Genomic DNA, 13,546 nt, shown 5'->3' with positions numbered 1-13,546 from the left:
TCTTTCGCTGAAATCTCTCGTCAATTTTTCTTTTCCGGCCACATCTAGGGAGGTTAGCCACAGTGCCGTGGGCTTTACACATATTGATGACACTACGTACAGTAGATATAAGAACATTCAGGTCATTGGAGATTGACTTCCAGCCTTGAGATTGCCCATGCTTTCTCACAATGTTGCTTCTCAAGTCCTCAGACAGTTTTTTTGGTCTTTTCACCATGCTCAAATGTGGTACACACAAGGACACAGGACAGAGGTTGAGTCAACTTTAATCCATTTTTACTGTCTGCAAGTGTGATGTAGTTATTGCTGTGAATGACACAAATTAGAAAAGCATCGCATGATTTTTCAAAGGGTGCCAATACTTTTGTCTGGCCCATTTTGGCAGTTTTGTGTAAAATGATAATGACTTAATTTTTTTTTTCTATTCTCTTTTGTGTTTTTTCATTTCAAGCAAAATCAATGAAGATATTACTACCAAAGCATTTGTAATTGTAAACATTTTCTAGGAGAAATTGAGCATTATATGACAGAATTGCAGGGGTGTCAATACTTTTGGCCAGCAGTGTACCCCTTGACCAGTAAAACATGCTCCATTAAAAGAGCAGTAAAAATAAAATATAGCAATTTACATCGGATACCTTTTTAGAAATTTGGAAAATGTTATATATTAAAAAAGACAACATTATCAATTAGTACAGTAAGATGTGAATCATAAAAATATCCTCATGCATGAAAGCGATATGGAAAACATTTTTGATATAGCATATTGATGCACATTAGCTTTTTAATCAGTACTCTGTATTAAATAGGAAGTTACTCAATGAATATTTTCCTTCAGATAAATAATTTAAAAAGATACATAATTTCCAAATTCAGCACAATAGAAGACATTTTAGATTTATTTGCGATTTTTTTCTCATTCGCAAAACATCAATTCACTGTCTACCATCTTTTTGGCAGAAAATGACTAATGATGGGAGGAAGAAATTGATGTTCCAGCTTGTTACCACTAATTATTGCGGTTTTCAGCTACCCTGGTGGAGCTCTGCATTATCATGCGGCAGTAACATCTCAATAATATGGAGTGCAATATATCCACAGTATCTCTTCTTTGCCTTTTAATATACAGTATGATGATATATCAGTGCCTGAGAGTATTCGCTATCAAGGTGGAGACAAGTCTTAAAACATTAAAAAAATATATATATATGAACATGGCATTAAAGGTCACATAAGGCCAGCACATTGTGATTCTCGTAATGACGAATGTGGCCAAGATGAAAAGCGTCATCTGGAAAATTCAAAATGAATTGCTCTGCTGGAAATTAGCCCGCAGCTTCTCAGGAACACTCTCCTGCTGCTCGTTCATGTGTTTGAGCGCGTGTGTGCGTGCGTGCCTTTGTACCAGATATAAGCAGAGGGTTGTGGTAATGGACTTCCAGCCGAAGGAACCTCGAGGAGCCTGGACCACCAATAGGAAGACCTGCATCAGGAGGGTAGTAAAACGCCTGTAAACACACACACACACACACACAACTCCTTGTTAAAAAAAAAACATTTTTTTTGAAACCATCTATTTGAGTTTGCTCTATGCTGAATAAAATGAGTTTAATCAGTGCTTCTCAATTATTTTCTTTTACGCCCCTCTAGGAAAATATTTTCCAACCCGCTTACTCTTCAATGTGACTATAATAAATGGTATCATTTGTCTATTAAAGTGCAGTAAGATAGTTGGCAATATTTGGCACGTTTTCGCTAATTAAACTCAAGCGGCTTCAAAGCGGGATTGGGCTTTAATGTTTGTGAATGACAGTCAGGGTTTCAGTTTGTTAGGGTTTGGTTCGTTTCATGTTTTTGCTATGGTGTCTCTTGTCCTTGTCCTCACCCATTGATTGTGTCGATCAGTCGGCTGACTCGGGTGTCACCCACCTGTGCATCGACGGGTGCGTTTACATGGATTCAAAAATCCTATTTATAATAATCCAATTGAAATGTCTCATATAAACACCTTACCCAATCGGTATGGGTTTAAGAGGTAGTCTAAGCCAATTGATAATCCGCTCAATACCCCATGTAAACTGCTGAGTGGTGATAGAGAAAATTGTTGGGTTTGCGCATGCGCTCCTACTACGCAAGAGCATGTGGGTGAAGCAGGAAGTGGACCGGTTCTCTTATGCTGGAAAACTGGGATTTTATCATAATACCAGAGTTTCCGAAATGGGACGACCATTTACTTTTCAAAATGGCGGAGCGCCATTGAATTAACCGAGAATCCAGACTGTTTTACATTCATATCTATATAAGTTTCAAAATTTAAGCATTTATTTACAAGAATTTTCAATTTAAAAAAAGTGTTTCGTGAAGGCCACCATGTTGGATTTTGTATCTCTCCACAATAGCAGAATTCAACCGAAATAACTTGTGATTGTATATAGAAAAATGCAAGGTTTGCTTTTGTTGGGTAAAATTAAGATGATTCTGCATGCTTTACTCAAGTATTAAGTTCCTGATGTGAAAATTGATTAGTTGAAAACTTGCATTGATTAAAAAAATAATAATAAAAAGTTGCTATTTTGGGCAAAAACTTACATGTTAAATATTGCTCTTGAAAATATAGGTGATTATCTCTAGCTGCGAACTCCAGACTCACCGCTGTTCCAGCTATAGTCTGGGACCCAGCTCCTTATTGGCCTCTCGAGTCCAAACGAAATTGTCCGTGCAATCAGATTCGTTTATTTGCATGACGTGTTCTTAACGAGCGACGACACTCTTGCGCGTCGGAAGTCGTCTCCGCAACAACACAGATGGCGAACGGGAGAGCCAAGAATTTGTTTTTATCTGCGGTAAATTCCTAACCCTAAGACCAAAAACACATTGAGTCGCTAAAACCAACAGTCTATCTCGCGCTAGCCATGTTGAATAAACGTCTCCGTTCTTCGGTCTTCTTGTGTGTTTATGTCCTCGCGCAAGAATCTTGTCACTCGTCGCTGATTGGTCTACTCCGCTGTGTGTTTGCTGTGGCTTGCTCCGCCCTGGGAATTTGAGCCGCGGGACGGGTCGCCAGACTCAATGGCTGGAACAGCGGTGAGTCCGGAGTTCCAGGTAAGATTATCTCTGCCTTTGGTGATTTTTGTGCATCTAGCGTAAAATTAGAGAATTTTAAAGCAGTTTTAAAGTTTTGTTTCACTTGTATAAAAAAATAATAATAATAGGGATTTTATTTGGGAACGACAGAATTTTTTGATGTCGCTGCTCATGGAGATTCATATGTACCTAAAGGAGGTGCCCGTTTAGGTTTTGGGTCGCTAGCGGCTTTGGTTTTAAAAATATTTGAATTTAAGTTTTTGAAAATAGGCCCCCTAAGGATCAGCCCCGTCAACTGATAGTGAAGTCTATGTATTATCGGTAGTGGCTGAGTGTAACATAATGTGCATGTCAAAAAGAGCAAGACAATCCGATTCAGCACGGGACATGCAAACGCGAATTGAACGTGAATCTGTTTACCTAACCTTCATGTATAAAAGGTCAAATCCTTTTCACTTAATATGAATTATTTCAATCGGATTGAGGAAAATTACCCATGTAAACGTACCCATTGTGTCATAGCCAGCGTCAGTGTCGGTTATTGTATGCTGTCCCCCCGTCCTAGCTTAGTAAATGGTTTGGTTTGTCCACGTTTTTTTTTTTTTTTTTTTTTGCATCGCCTGCTTTTGTTTCTACTTTGTTTTGACCACAGTCATTAAACATTTTTTTTACCTATGCCTTGCTTCAGTTTTCCTGTGTGACAAGGATGCACCAAGGACCCAAATGCTCGATAGTTATGCTCAAACAAAAGTGTTTTATTTTTCCGTTCGTTAAGTTAAAAAAAAGGACCAAAAATAAATAAATAAATAAATCACAGCAACAGCTGGACACCAATAAACTGAGTCAAGTTAGTAGAGTTCAAAAAGGGAGATAACAAAAATTCACAGCAACAGGTGGACACCAATCAACTGAGTCAATTCCAAAAGACAAAGGTTCAAAAAAACATCAATCATGGTCAAAAAAGGAGCTTACACAAGGAGGTGTCGTAGGACGTGGCAGGATAGCAGACAAACCGACAGTGGGCAAGGTTAGAAGCAGGCTATTTATACAGAGGGTCACAGGTGGATATGATCAGCCTGATTGGCAAGAGCAGGAAGTAAAGTTAGCCCAATGAGGCACGCAACTACCAAAATAAAAGAATCTGGCATGAACCAGCACAAAACATTAACAAGACTTCCGAGACGTGACACTGTGTTTGGGTCCACTCACGCCTAGTTTCTTGCCTGCTGCTTGCCCTCTACCCTTGACAGTGATGCCTTAATATAGTTGTTGTTAGTTTTGTGTGGCTACGTCTATTTATTTCAGTACTATAAATATATAAATATATATATATATATATATATATATATTTTTTTTTTTTTTTTTTTTTTTTTAATAAATAAAAAAAAAAAAAGATTTTTTACCCGCTCAGCGATATGCAAAAGTCTGGATACCTTGGGTGTGCCCAACGTTTTTATTTTTTTGTCATGCCATTGTTTAAAGCTGATGTTAATTGTCTAAAAAAAAAAAATCTCTCTCTCAAAATGCGTCATTTGAATTAAGTTTAGTGTGTAAAATACTAATTAGTTACAACTCTATGATTAGTTCTTTATGAAAAGTGTCAAATTTAGATGGACTTTTATGGCTATGAAAATCTAAAATATGATGTGATAGATTCTTTAACAGAGATGATAAAATGCAATGTGCATTACGTATGAAACTCCGCAAAAAGGAAAAAAAAATCCTCCAATCTGAGTTTTAGGCTTGGAAGCAAAGCTGGATGAGACTGTCCACATTCTGCAGGAAAACATGTCTCTGCCCATGCAGTTCTCCCATGATCTTCCATGAAATAACAAGCCTTTGGGGTATCAGCGCCCTCTCACTATTGTGGGGAAATCTTGATTCAATCTTAATTCATCATTTAATCTTGCACCAGATGCAACCGCACATGCCTTCTGCTGATCCAATTGAAGATTTTTTTTTTTTTTTTCCCACCCCATGTTTTTTCCTTATCGGCAAAACAAAACTATTTGTAAGCTGTCTCCTCTGCACAAACACAAAACTATTTATTTTTGCAAGGTGGCATTTCTTTGTGCGCCGCTGCCGGGGAGAATTGAACAACACTATTACGAGGTGATGAAAGAGGCCTGAATATTTCCCACCTCATCTCGTCTTTGCGGCTCACGCGCGGCAATGGAGGCATCCCGCTTGTTGTTGTTTGGCTGACACATAATCCAATCAGAGAGCGGCCTGGCCGGCGAGCACAAAAATATGGTGACAGGCTCCCTGTTCCCCTGTCCGATTTGCTTTATGCGAGAGCCCGGCTTCCTGCTGGCTGTGCCATAGCTTCACTTAATTGGACCTCTGCTCGGTTATAGCAAGTTTTTGACTACCCTTTGAAAAGCATTTAAATAAATAAATAAACCTGCACTCCTGCATACGTGCCGCCAATTAGCTGGCATCCACAATTAAAAACTAATGTATGGTATTATCTCCATAGAAAAGTCAGTTGTTTTTTTAGATTAGATTTTATTGGATAGTCTTATGACATGAGACTGTCTGGTGTTTGACATTCTTGGTCAGGAGTGTTGTTTTTGGCAGCTCTATTCATTTTTGTTTTGGACGAAAATACTTATTAGTCTTTGTAGGCCTGTCGCAAATTTTACATATATTGTCTCATAAATTATTGCGGTATGCGATATTGTTGCCTGTTTTTTTTCTTTAACCCAGTGCTTCTCAATTATTTTGTCACGCCCCCCCCCCCCCCCCCAAGGAAGATGTAAATGTTTCGCGTCCCCCCAAACTCTCTGCCGCCACTGTAAATACTATTTGTCTATAAAATTACTATTATGAGTACGCCTCTGCCTAACATTGTGCCCATTTTTTCTCTTAAAGAAAAAAAAAGTAAACTAGATCAACTTATAATAAAATATAACTTTATTAGCATTGCTTTGTTTGTAACGGAAAAGACTTGAAAGCGCATCAATTTGCCTGAATTTAAAAAAAATAAAGTCACATCCAAACTGTAAAAATACTCACATAAATGTTGGTACTTTTTTGACCATTTGATACTGAAAAATAAAATGCAATAAAATCAGTAAATAATAACAAATTCAAATTGATTAGAAACATTAACTCATGAGGACGATATGCTAAAAAATTTGATCGGTAAAACGAGTGTCTTTGGACTGAAGGACAGTTTTTATTTTTGCTGCTCGCAGTGTCACCTCCTTTGCAATGTTTGCAATGGTGTGGGGTTATTTTGCACTCAGCCTGCTCACTGGTTTACTGATGTAACACTGACAAAGCGGGACGATTGTTGGCAATATTCGGTACTTTTTCGCTGACAATCAAAAGCGGCTTATCCATGAGATTGGAGTTCAATGTCTTTAAGTGGCATCTTAATTGATTTGGCTTCCCGCTGTCCGCTACAATCATTTTTAGACACAGTAAACAGTGGTCTTTCCTCATCTCCCACTGGATTAAAAGTCAAAGCCAAAAGCCAAACGTCCCAAAAAAAGCCCATTCCCGGCAGCCGGGGGAGAACCGTAGATGAGGGGGGTCGTCGTGACGATTCCAAGCCGAAAATAGCACTTGTAGGGCGGACACCGGAGAAGACAGTGGGTCGCTGCGTGATTCCGGCCGGAAAACTGCTTTCAAAAAGGGCACACAGCTCTTCACATCTCTTTTCTGTGTGCTCTTGCTTGGTTCAAAAATACTGCGCGCACTCTGAAAATGAGAGTGCCACTGCCACCCACTGAGTGATGTGCAAGTACACTTTATTCTAGTACGGCAAAAAAAGCATGTTCCCCGAGGTCACATGCGCCACCATCGCTTTGCGCCTGCTGGGGGGGCTCGCCCCACTATTTGAGAAGTACTGCTTTAACCTATTCAACCACGAATATAGTGACAATAAATCACCTATTGAAATGCAATAAATTGTCATTCTTAACACAAACAATATTAAAATTTATAAATATTAAAAAAGAATTAAGTGAGAAAGCCACTGTCATTTTTGTTGTCTGCCAATTAGAGCCCATTAAAAGTGTTCATTTGATCCAAAATGACTGTCATCTTGTCCTGCAAAGTGCACATGCAACAAATTTGAAGCCAAATTATGATCATTTATTACATCATTTTATCATTGCCAATTAGATTTTTCAGAATGGGTGTCATTTTAATTTTTTTCTTACTGTAGAATCTGATTTATATAGGATTGCCTCCAGAAATCTAAACATGGCATGCTTTTATTTTGAAACATTCACCGGAAGTACCTTTGCTAAGCCACTAAGTTTTACACTTAGTAAAAAGAAAGCCAAAAAAAGTGCACTTCTCCATCATGCAAGTTGTATCAGTAATAGATTTTTTTTTCTTTTGTTCGCATCGCTTGCAAATGATTTAATCCAGAGAGTTTTCATGTTTGAAGTGTCACCTTTACACCACAATTTCACGTTGTGGAGAAGACTGTCCATGTTTTATACCAGACCAAAGTGGTTAGTACATTTTCTTTTTTCCGTTTGCCTCAATGTAGCAATGCTAACGTGTTATAATGTTTAATATAGACAAGTTTCTTTATTTAGTATGTCTGAACTTTAATTCCACGGCATGTTGATGGCCAATAAACATCTGTGAAAGCTACTGGAGTCTCATATGTAATCAACACGCACGTGTACACGCAACAAACACACGCACATATGTATGCATGCACGCACGTGCCAATAAATTGCAGCTGGGAAAATTATCACCCTCATTTTTATTTACCATGCGATAATTTGACACATCGCCACAGGCTTAAGTCTTAGTCATATTTTACTCATTCCAAAATGTGTTTATCTAGTTTTGGTTGGCCATTACCCAATGTTTTCGTCTGTAAAATTCAAAAGTTTTAGTCCAAAAATAAACAGGTCTCCAACAATTTCAAATGAACATTGACATCACCATCTTCGTGATGAGAATACACACTTAGCAGAAAAACAGTTTATTATTTTTACTTATTTTAACCCGCCTGGACGCCACAAACTTTATGAAAAAAAAGTTGTCCAAGTGTTTAAGACGACGCTCGCCACACTAATGCTAACGCTACAAGTTACATTCAGTGTGTGATGATCATTGTCATGAAACAATTGTTAGTCAAGGAAACATTTTCGTGATCATCCTCGTTGACAAAAACAACATTGGACTCAGGAGAGAGCAAAATCGGGACAAATGTCAAGACCGGAAGATTCTCAATTCTCATGACCCTTGAAAAAAATTTACACAAGATTTACGTAATCTGTATTTTTCAGTTCATTTTCCTTTGATAACAATTGAATGCTTATTTAAAACTTGTCTTTCTACAAATATTCATTGTGTAAGGCTATGCAATCCTTTGTTTGCTTGCATGTGAATTGTCTTCCCACATACTGACTGGCAGCATGCCCTTAATAGAATTTGTGCCGAAACTTTCAGGCATTCACATTATTTGAGTAGGAGTCTTCGCCTATGAATAGAGACAAGGATAGCGCCCAGAAAAATGCAAGTGAATTCCAAGTCCTCCTCCAATTAGTTGCTTTCGCATTCAAATGGCTCATCTATTGTTGGGTGAATCAGACTGGTCGCGGTTCAAGGCCCTGTTTCATTCATGTATTCCAATTTACTTAAAAGCCGTTGATATTTCAATTCACGTAATCAACACCACAGGTGTGAGACATCCTGATCTTTTCATACCTCAGCGCCCATGGCCCACGCGGCCAGAACGTGGCGGCAGAAATTGAGTTTGGCCGGCACCATCTTATTTTCGCACGAGCCGCTGTATTGGGGTACGTCGCCGTCGTCCGGCGAGCATTCAAACACCTCGATGTGATGCACGATGGCCTCGTTGCCTGTTGTTATCACCGACTCATACTGCCAGAAAAAAGGAAGAAAATGTCAGCTTATGCTCGACTGTAGTTGTATAAAAATCACTGACACACAGCCAGTCGCAGCTAGCTAGTGGTTACTTTATCACCGCACATGAATGGAAAAACCGGTTCACCACAAACATGGCGACAGCAAAACATATAACACATACTGGAGAGCAGTTTGCCCAACGACTGTTAGCAAGTGGTTATATTACTGCCACACAAATTGGGGGCAATTTAAATAGCGCATGTACATTTTCGCGACTACTGATGTATATTTGCGGATTTGTTTTGCATAATTCTTGAATATTAATTGTTGCTGACAAACTTTGACACGGCAGCCCTATACTTGGCAATAATGAGCTGGTTTGCCAGCCACCTTCAAATTCTAAAAGAGTCTGTTCGAGAGCTGAGGCGTTGGTAATCTTTGAGAAGAGAGATGTCTCGAAGTTATCGCGCCGATCTACACATTGCACATCATTTATAAGCTGTGGACAATAGCAAAAAGGACTATCAGTGCTTCCTTTCTCCACAATAAACCTCAGGTCCAGGAGGAGAAAAATCCTCACAATGAGTCTGCCTCATTTCCTAAGGACACCGTTGCGATGATTAAATACATGAATATGATTAAATATATTGTATTTCCAGGACGATGGGCTGCAGGAATACACGTGGGGGAGGTATTTCAGGGTGAAAGTTTTAATAAACACAGTAGCTTGCGTGAACTAGAAATTTGTGGTAATAGTGAGTATAATTTCACTCAACTTCTACATTTTGTGAATTTTTCAGTAAGACAGTGAGAAGTAAAAATATAAATTTGCATCGTATGTCGTTTTAACAATGCACGCCCCTAAAATGTATTGTTGCGCTACAAACAATTTAGATCAGTTGGTCCCTGTGCCCCTGCTAAAAGAAACAAAAAGTTAGCCTGTAGTCCTCATTATTACAGTACAAAAAAAAAAAAAAATTACGACTATCATCTACCTTAAACCTAAACTTGCTCACTCACTTTAGTCACTTTAATCTTAAATCAGTCTACAAGCAGTTAATTTTGCTCTTCTGCTATTATGATTAATTGGACTATCTATATTCAGTGGTCATTTCCATATATGTGCCTTTTGTCTGTCATGGTTTTTTTTGTGGTTTTTTTTATGTTTATTCTCTTATCCTATTTTAATTTGGTCAATTCATTTCTTTGAAGTTTTTTTTTGGGGGGGGGGTTGAGAGGTATGCGATTTCAATCTTCTGTATGTCTAGTATGTACTGAAAGTTTAATTTGAAAAAAAAAAAAAAAGTTGACTGACTGCATTATAACAATAAAGCACTGCGCCTTGGATAACGTGTACTGTAATCTTCAGACTATAAATCATACCTGATTATGAGGTGAACCCACTAAATTTCACAAGAAAATTGTATTTGGTCATATGTAAGCCACATTGGACTATAAGATGCAGGAGTCACATTGTATCCTGACAAATTTAACAAAAAACGCATGTCTCTCATTCGCCTGTAAAATTTTGTACCGCACAGGACTATAAGACGCAGGGTTTGGAGTAATGGTTTATAGTCCGAAAATTACCGTACGTCTCATTGTTTTCATTTAGCAACTACAGTAGCTAGTGGTTACTGGACTACCACACAAGTACAGTATGAAAAAAAGTTAACCCCATGCATGACAAAAACTTATTTGCACTATCATCAGCCACCTGCCTCCTAGTCTGATACAGTAAATTGTCATACATGCACTGTTATATTACCACTACACCACCGGCTGCTAGTCACTTATACAGGGCTGGCCAAAGGTATTGGCACCCCTGCAATTCTGTCAGATAATGCTCAATTTCTCCTAGAAAATGACAGCAATTACAAATGTTTTGGTAGTAATATCTTCATTTATTTTGCTTGCAATGAAAAAACAAAAGAGAATGGGGGTGGGGGGGGGGGGTGAAATAATTATCGTTTTACACAAAACTCCAAAAATGGGCCAGACAAAAGTATTGGCACCCTTTGAAAAATCATGTGCTACTTCTCTAATTTGTGTCATTAACATCACCTGTTACTTACCTGTGGCACATAACAGGTGGTGGCAATAACTAAATGACACCTGCAGCCAGTTCAAATGGATTAAAGATGACTCAACCTTTGTCCTGTGTCCTTGTGTGTACCACATTGAGCGTGGGGAAAAGAAAGAAGACCAAAGAATTGTCTGAGGACTTGAGAAGCAAAATTGCGAGGAAGCATGGGCAATCTCAAGGCTAGAAGTCCATCTCCAAAGAACTGTGTCTACCGAGCGCAGTGTCATCATCCAGCGGCGTCTGAATGAAAAGGGGACTATACCCAGGAAGACCTCACTTCTGACCGCGAGACATACAAAAGCCAGGTTGGAGTTTGCCAAAACTTACATGAGAAAGCCAAAAACGCTTTGGTAGAATGTTCTCTGGTCAGATGAAAAAAAAGTAGAGCTTTTTGGGAAAAGGCATCAACATAGAGTCATACAGTCAAATGTAGCAGAGGTTCCCTGATGTTTTGGGGTTGCTTTGCTGCCTCTGGCACTGGACTGCTTGACCGTAAGCATGGCATTATGAAGTCTGAACACTACCAACAAAATTTGCAGAATGTAGGACCCAGTGAGAGAAAGCTGGGTCTCCCTCAGAGGTCTTCCAGCAGGACAATGACCCAAAACACACTTCTAAAAGCACTAGAAAACAGTTTGAGAGAAAGCACTGGAGACTTCGAAAGTGGCCAGACCTGAAACCCATAGAACACCTGTGGAGAGATCTGAAAATGGCACCCTTCAAATCTCAGAGACCTGGAGCAGTTGGCCAAAGAAGAACGGTTGAAAATTTCAGCAGAGCATTGTTAGAATCTTTTTAATGGGTACCGGAAGCGGTTGTTCGCAGTCATGTTGTCTAAAGGTTGTGCTACCAAGTATTAGGCTGAGGGTGCCAATACTTTTTTCTGGCCCATTTTTGGAGTTTTGTGTGAAAAAAAAAAAAAAATATATATATATATATATATATATATATATATATATATATTTTTTTTTTTTTTTTCCATTCTCTTTTGTGTTTTTTTCATTGCAAGCAAAATAACTGAAGGAAAGCATTTGTAATTGCAATCATTTTCTGGGAGAAATTGAGCATTATCTAACAGAACTGCAGGGGTGCCAATACTTTTGGCCAGCACTCTACATTTTATTCGTAATCTGTGTACACTTTAAACTTTTTTTTTATATTAGCCTTATTGTACTTTTGTTTTATATAGCGCACGTTAAGGCGAAGCTTTAAATCTCATTGTACTCTGTACAATGACAGTAAAGGCTTTCTATTCTATTCTAAATCAAATGTAGAGATCCAGTTAGTCACCAGTTTAGTTTTCCATTTAGTCCGCAGTTTGCTAATTAATAGTAGCTTGTCAGTTGACAGTAGCATGTTTCATTACCACCATTTTTTTTTTTGTTTTTTGTTGTTTTTTTTTTAATAGAAAAGGTTACAAATAATTTAACGAAATGAACACAAAGCGTGAAGCACTCTGAGAACCTCTTGTATACATGGACTGTGCAAATGAACTTAACATAACATGACTACAACAAAATGCTAATCCAAAGAGACATTGCATTTAGCCAGTTGGTAGCTAGCTAGCAGACTTTATCGGGACAATAAAGTATTGTCTTTATAGTATTAAAAATAGGTTAACCAGTAAATAGATATTAAAAACTTAATTTGACAGCATGTAATAATGAGTACAGCTGTCAGCTATTCTACGCCAATGCGAGCTGTTGCTTTAACTTTCAGTGGCGTCAAGCATTCCGCACGTATAAAGCAGATTTGTGCAGGAACAAAATCGGTAGTGTTTCAGCATTGGCCTTGATGTATGCATCTTCCTGCCAAGCATGACATTCCATCTGTCGTTTGTTTTCTCCAGATGCTACCAAAAACGGCCACAATCATTGGAGATTCAGCAGCCCTCGTACCATGACGATGTGGTTCTCGGCCATGTTTTCGGGCAGCGTGTGAATGGAGCACCAGTAGGTCGTCTCCTGATTTGGGATGATGACATCGGGTGCCACCACATCTAGCGTCTGCACATCGGGGGGAAGCGTGGGGGCCGGTGTGTCGGGACGTAGCATCAAGATACGTTGAAGGCCCATGTCGATGCGCGACAGATTGAGCTGCTCCGGTGAGTCGAGTGGTTGATCCAATATGCCGTAGATGACATGCACTGTTCCTTCCTAAGCAAAGCAAAACTGTCAGACAACTACAATCTTAATCAGTGGCTGCAATATTTGTCAAATTGATGCTTAATGACAGTACACTTTAGACAGATCTTTTCCTTGTGTAATCTTAGCATTGCGACGCCTGCTTCAATTCATTGTACACCTAAAGTTTCAGCTATGATTTTTATTCTCTATGACAGGTGTTGACCAGTTTTTATACATAAGGGTCAAATTAGATTTTTTTTTTTTTTTTTTTTTTAAGTGACAATATGGGATTTTTACAGTAAATTTAGAATACTTTTCTATCCCATGCATGCTCAACCAATGCCCTGATGAGTACACAGAGCCCTGACATTTTGAGACTGCCCCTAAAAGCCCAATTTCGTAC

General features: G+C 38.7%; 1 protein-coding gene across 1 annotated transcript in view; it reads right to left on the bottom strand.

Moving 5' to 3' along the window:
• dbh (dopamine beta-hydroxylase (dopamine beta-monooxygenase)) overlaps nucleotides 1-13,546 on the bottom strand; it is a 28,994-nt gene that overhangs the window by 10,419 nt on the left and 5,029 nt on the right. The window contains exons 3-5 of the mRNA XM_057819685.1: nucleotides 12,916-13,173; nucleotides 8,770-8,946; nucleotides 1,406-1,508 (exon numbers count right to left, since the gene is read on the bottom strand). Coding sequence (XP_057675668.1) covers nucleotides 1,406-1,508; nucleotides 8,770-8,946; nucleotides 12,916-13,173 — 538 coding nt within the window. The remainder of the gene's footprint in view (nucleotides 1-1,405; nucleotides 1,509-8,769; nucleotides 8,947-12,915; nucleotides 13,174-13,546) is intronic.

This window comes from Corythoichthys intestinalis, chromosome 17, assembly GCF_030265065.1.
Source record: "Corythoichthys intestinalis isolate RoL2023-P3 chromosome 17, ASM3026506v1, whole genome shotgun sequence".
NCBI lineage: Eukaryota > Metazoa > Chordata > Actinopteri > Syngnathiformes > Syngnathidae > Corythoichthys > Corythoichthys intestinalis.
The sequence above is the reverse complement of the archived record's forward strand: the minus strand, read 5'-3'. Positions and strand labels throughout refer to the sequence as shown.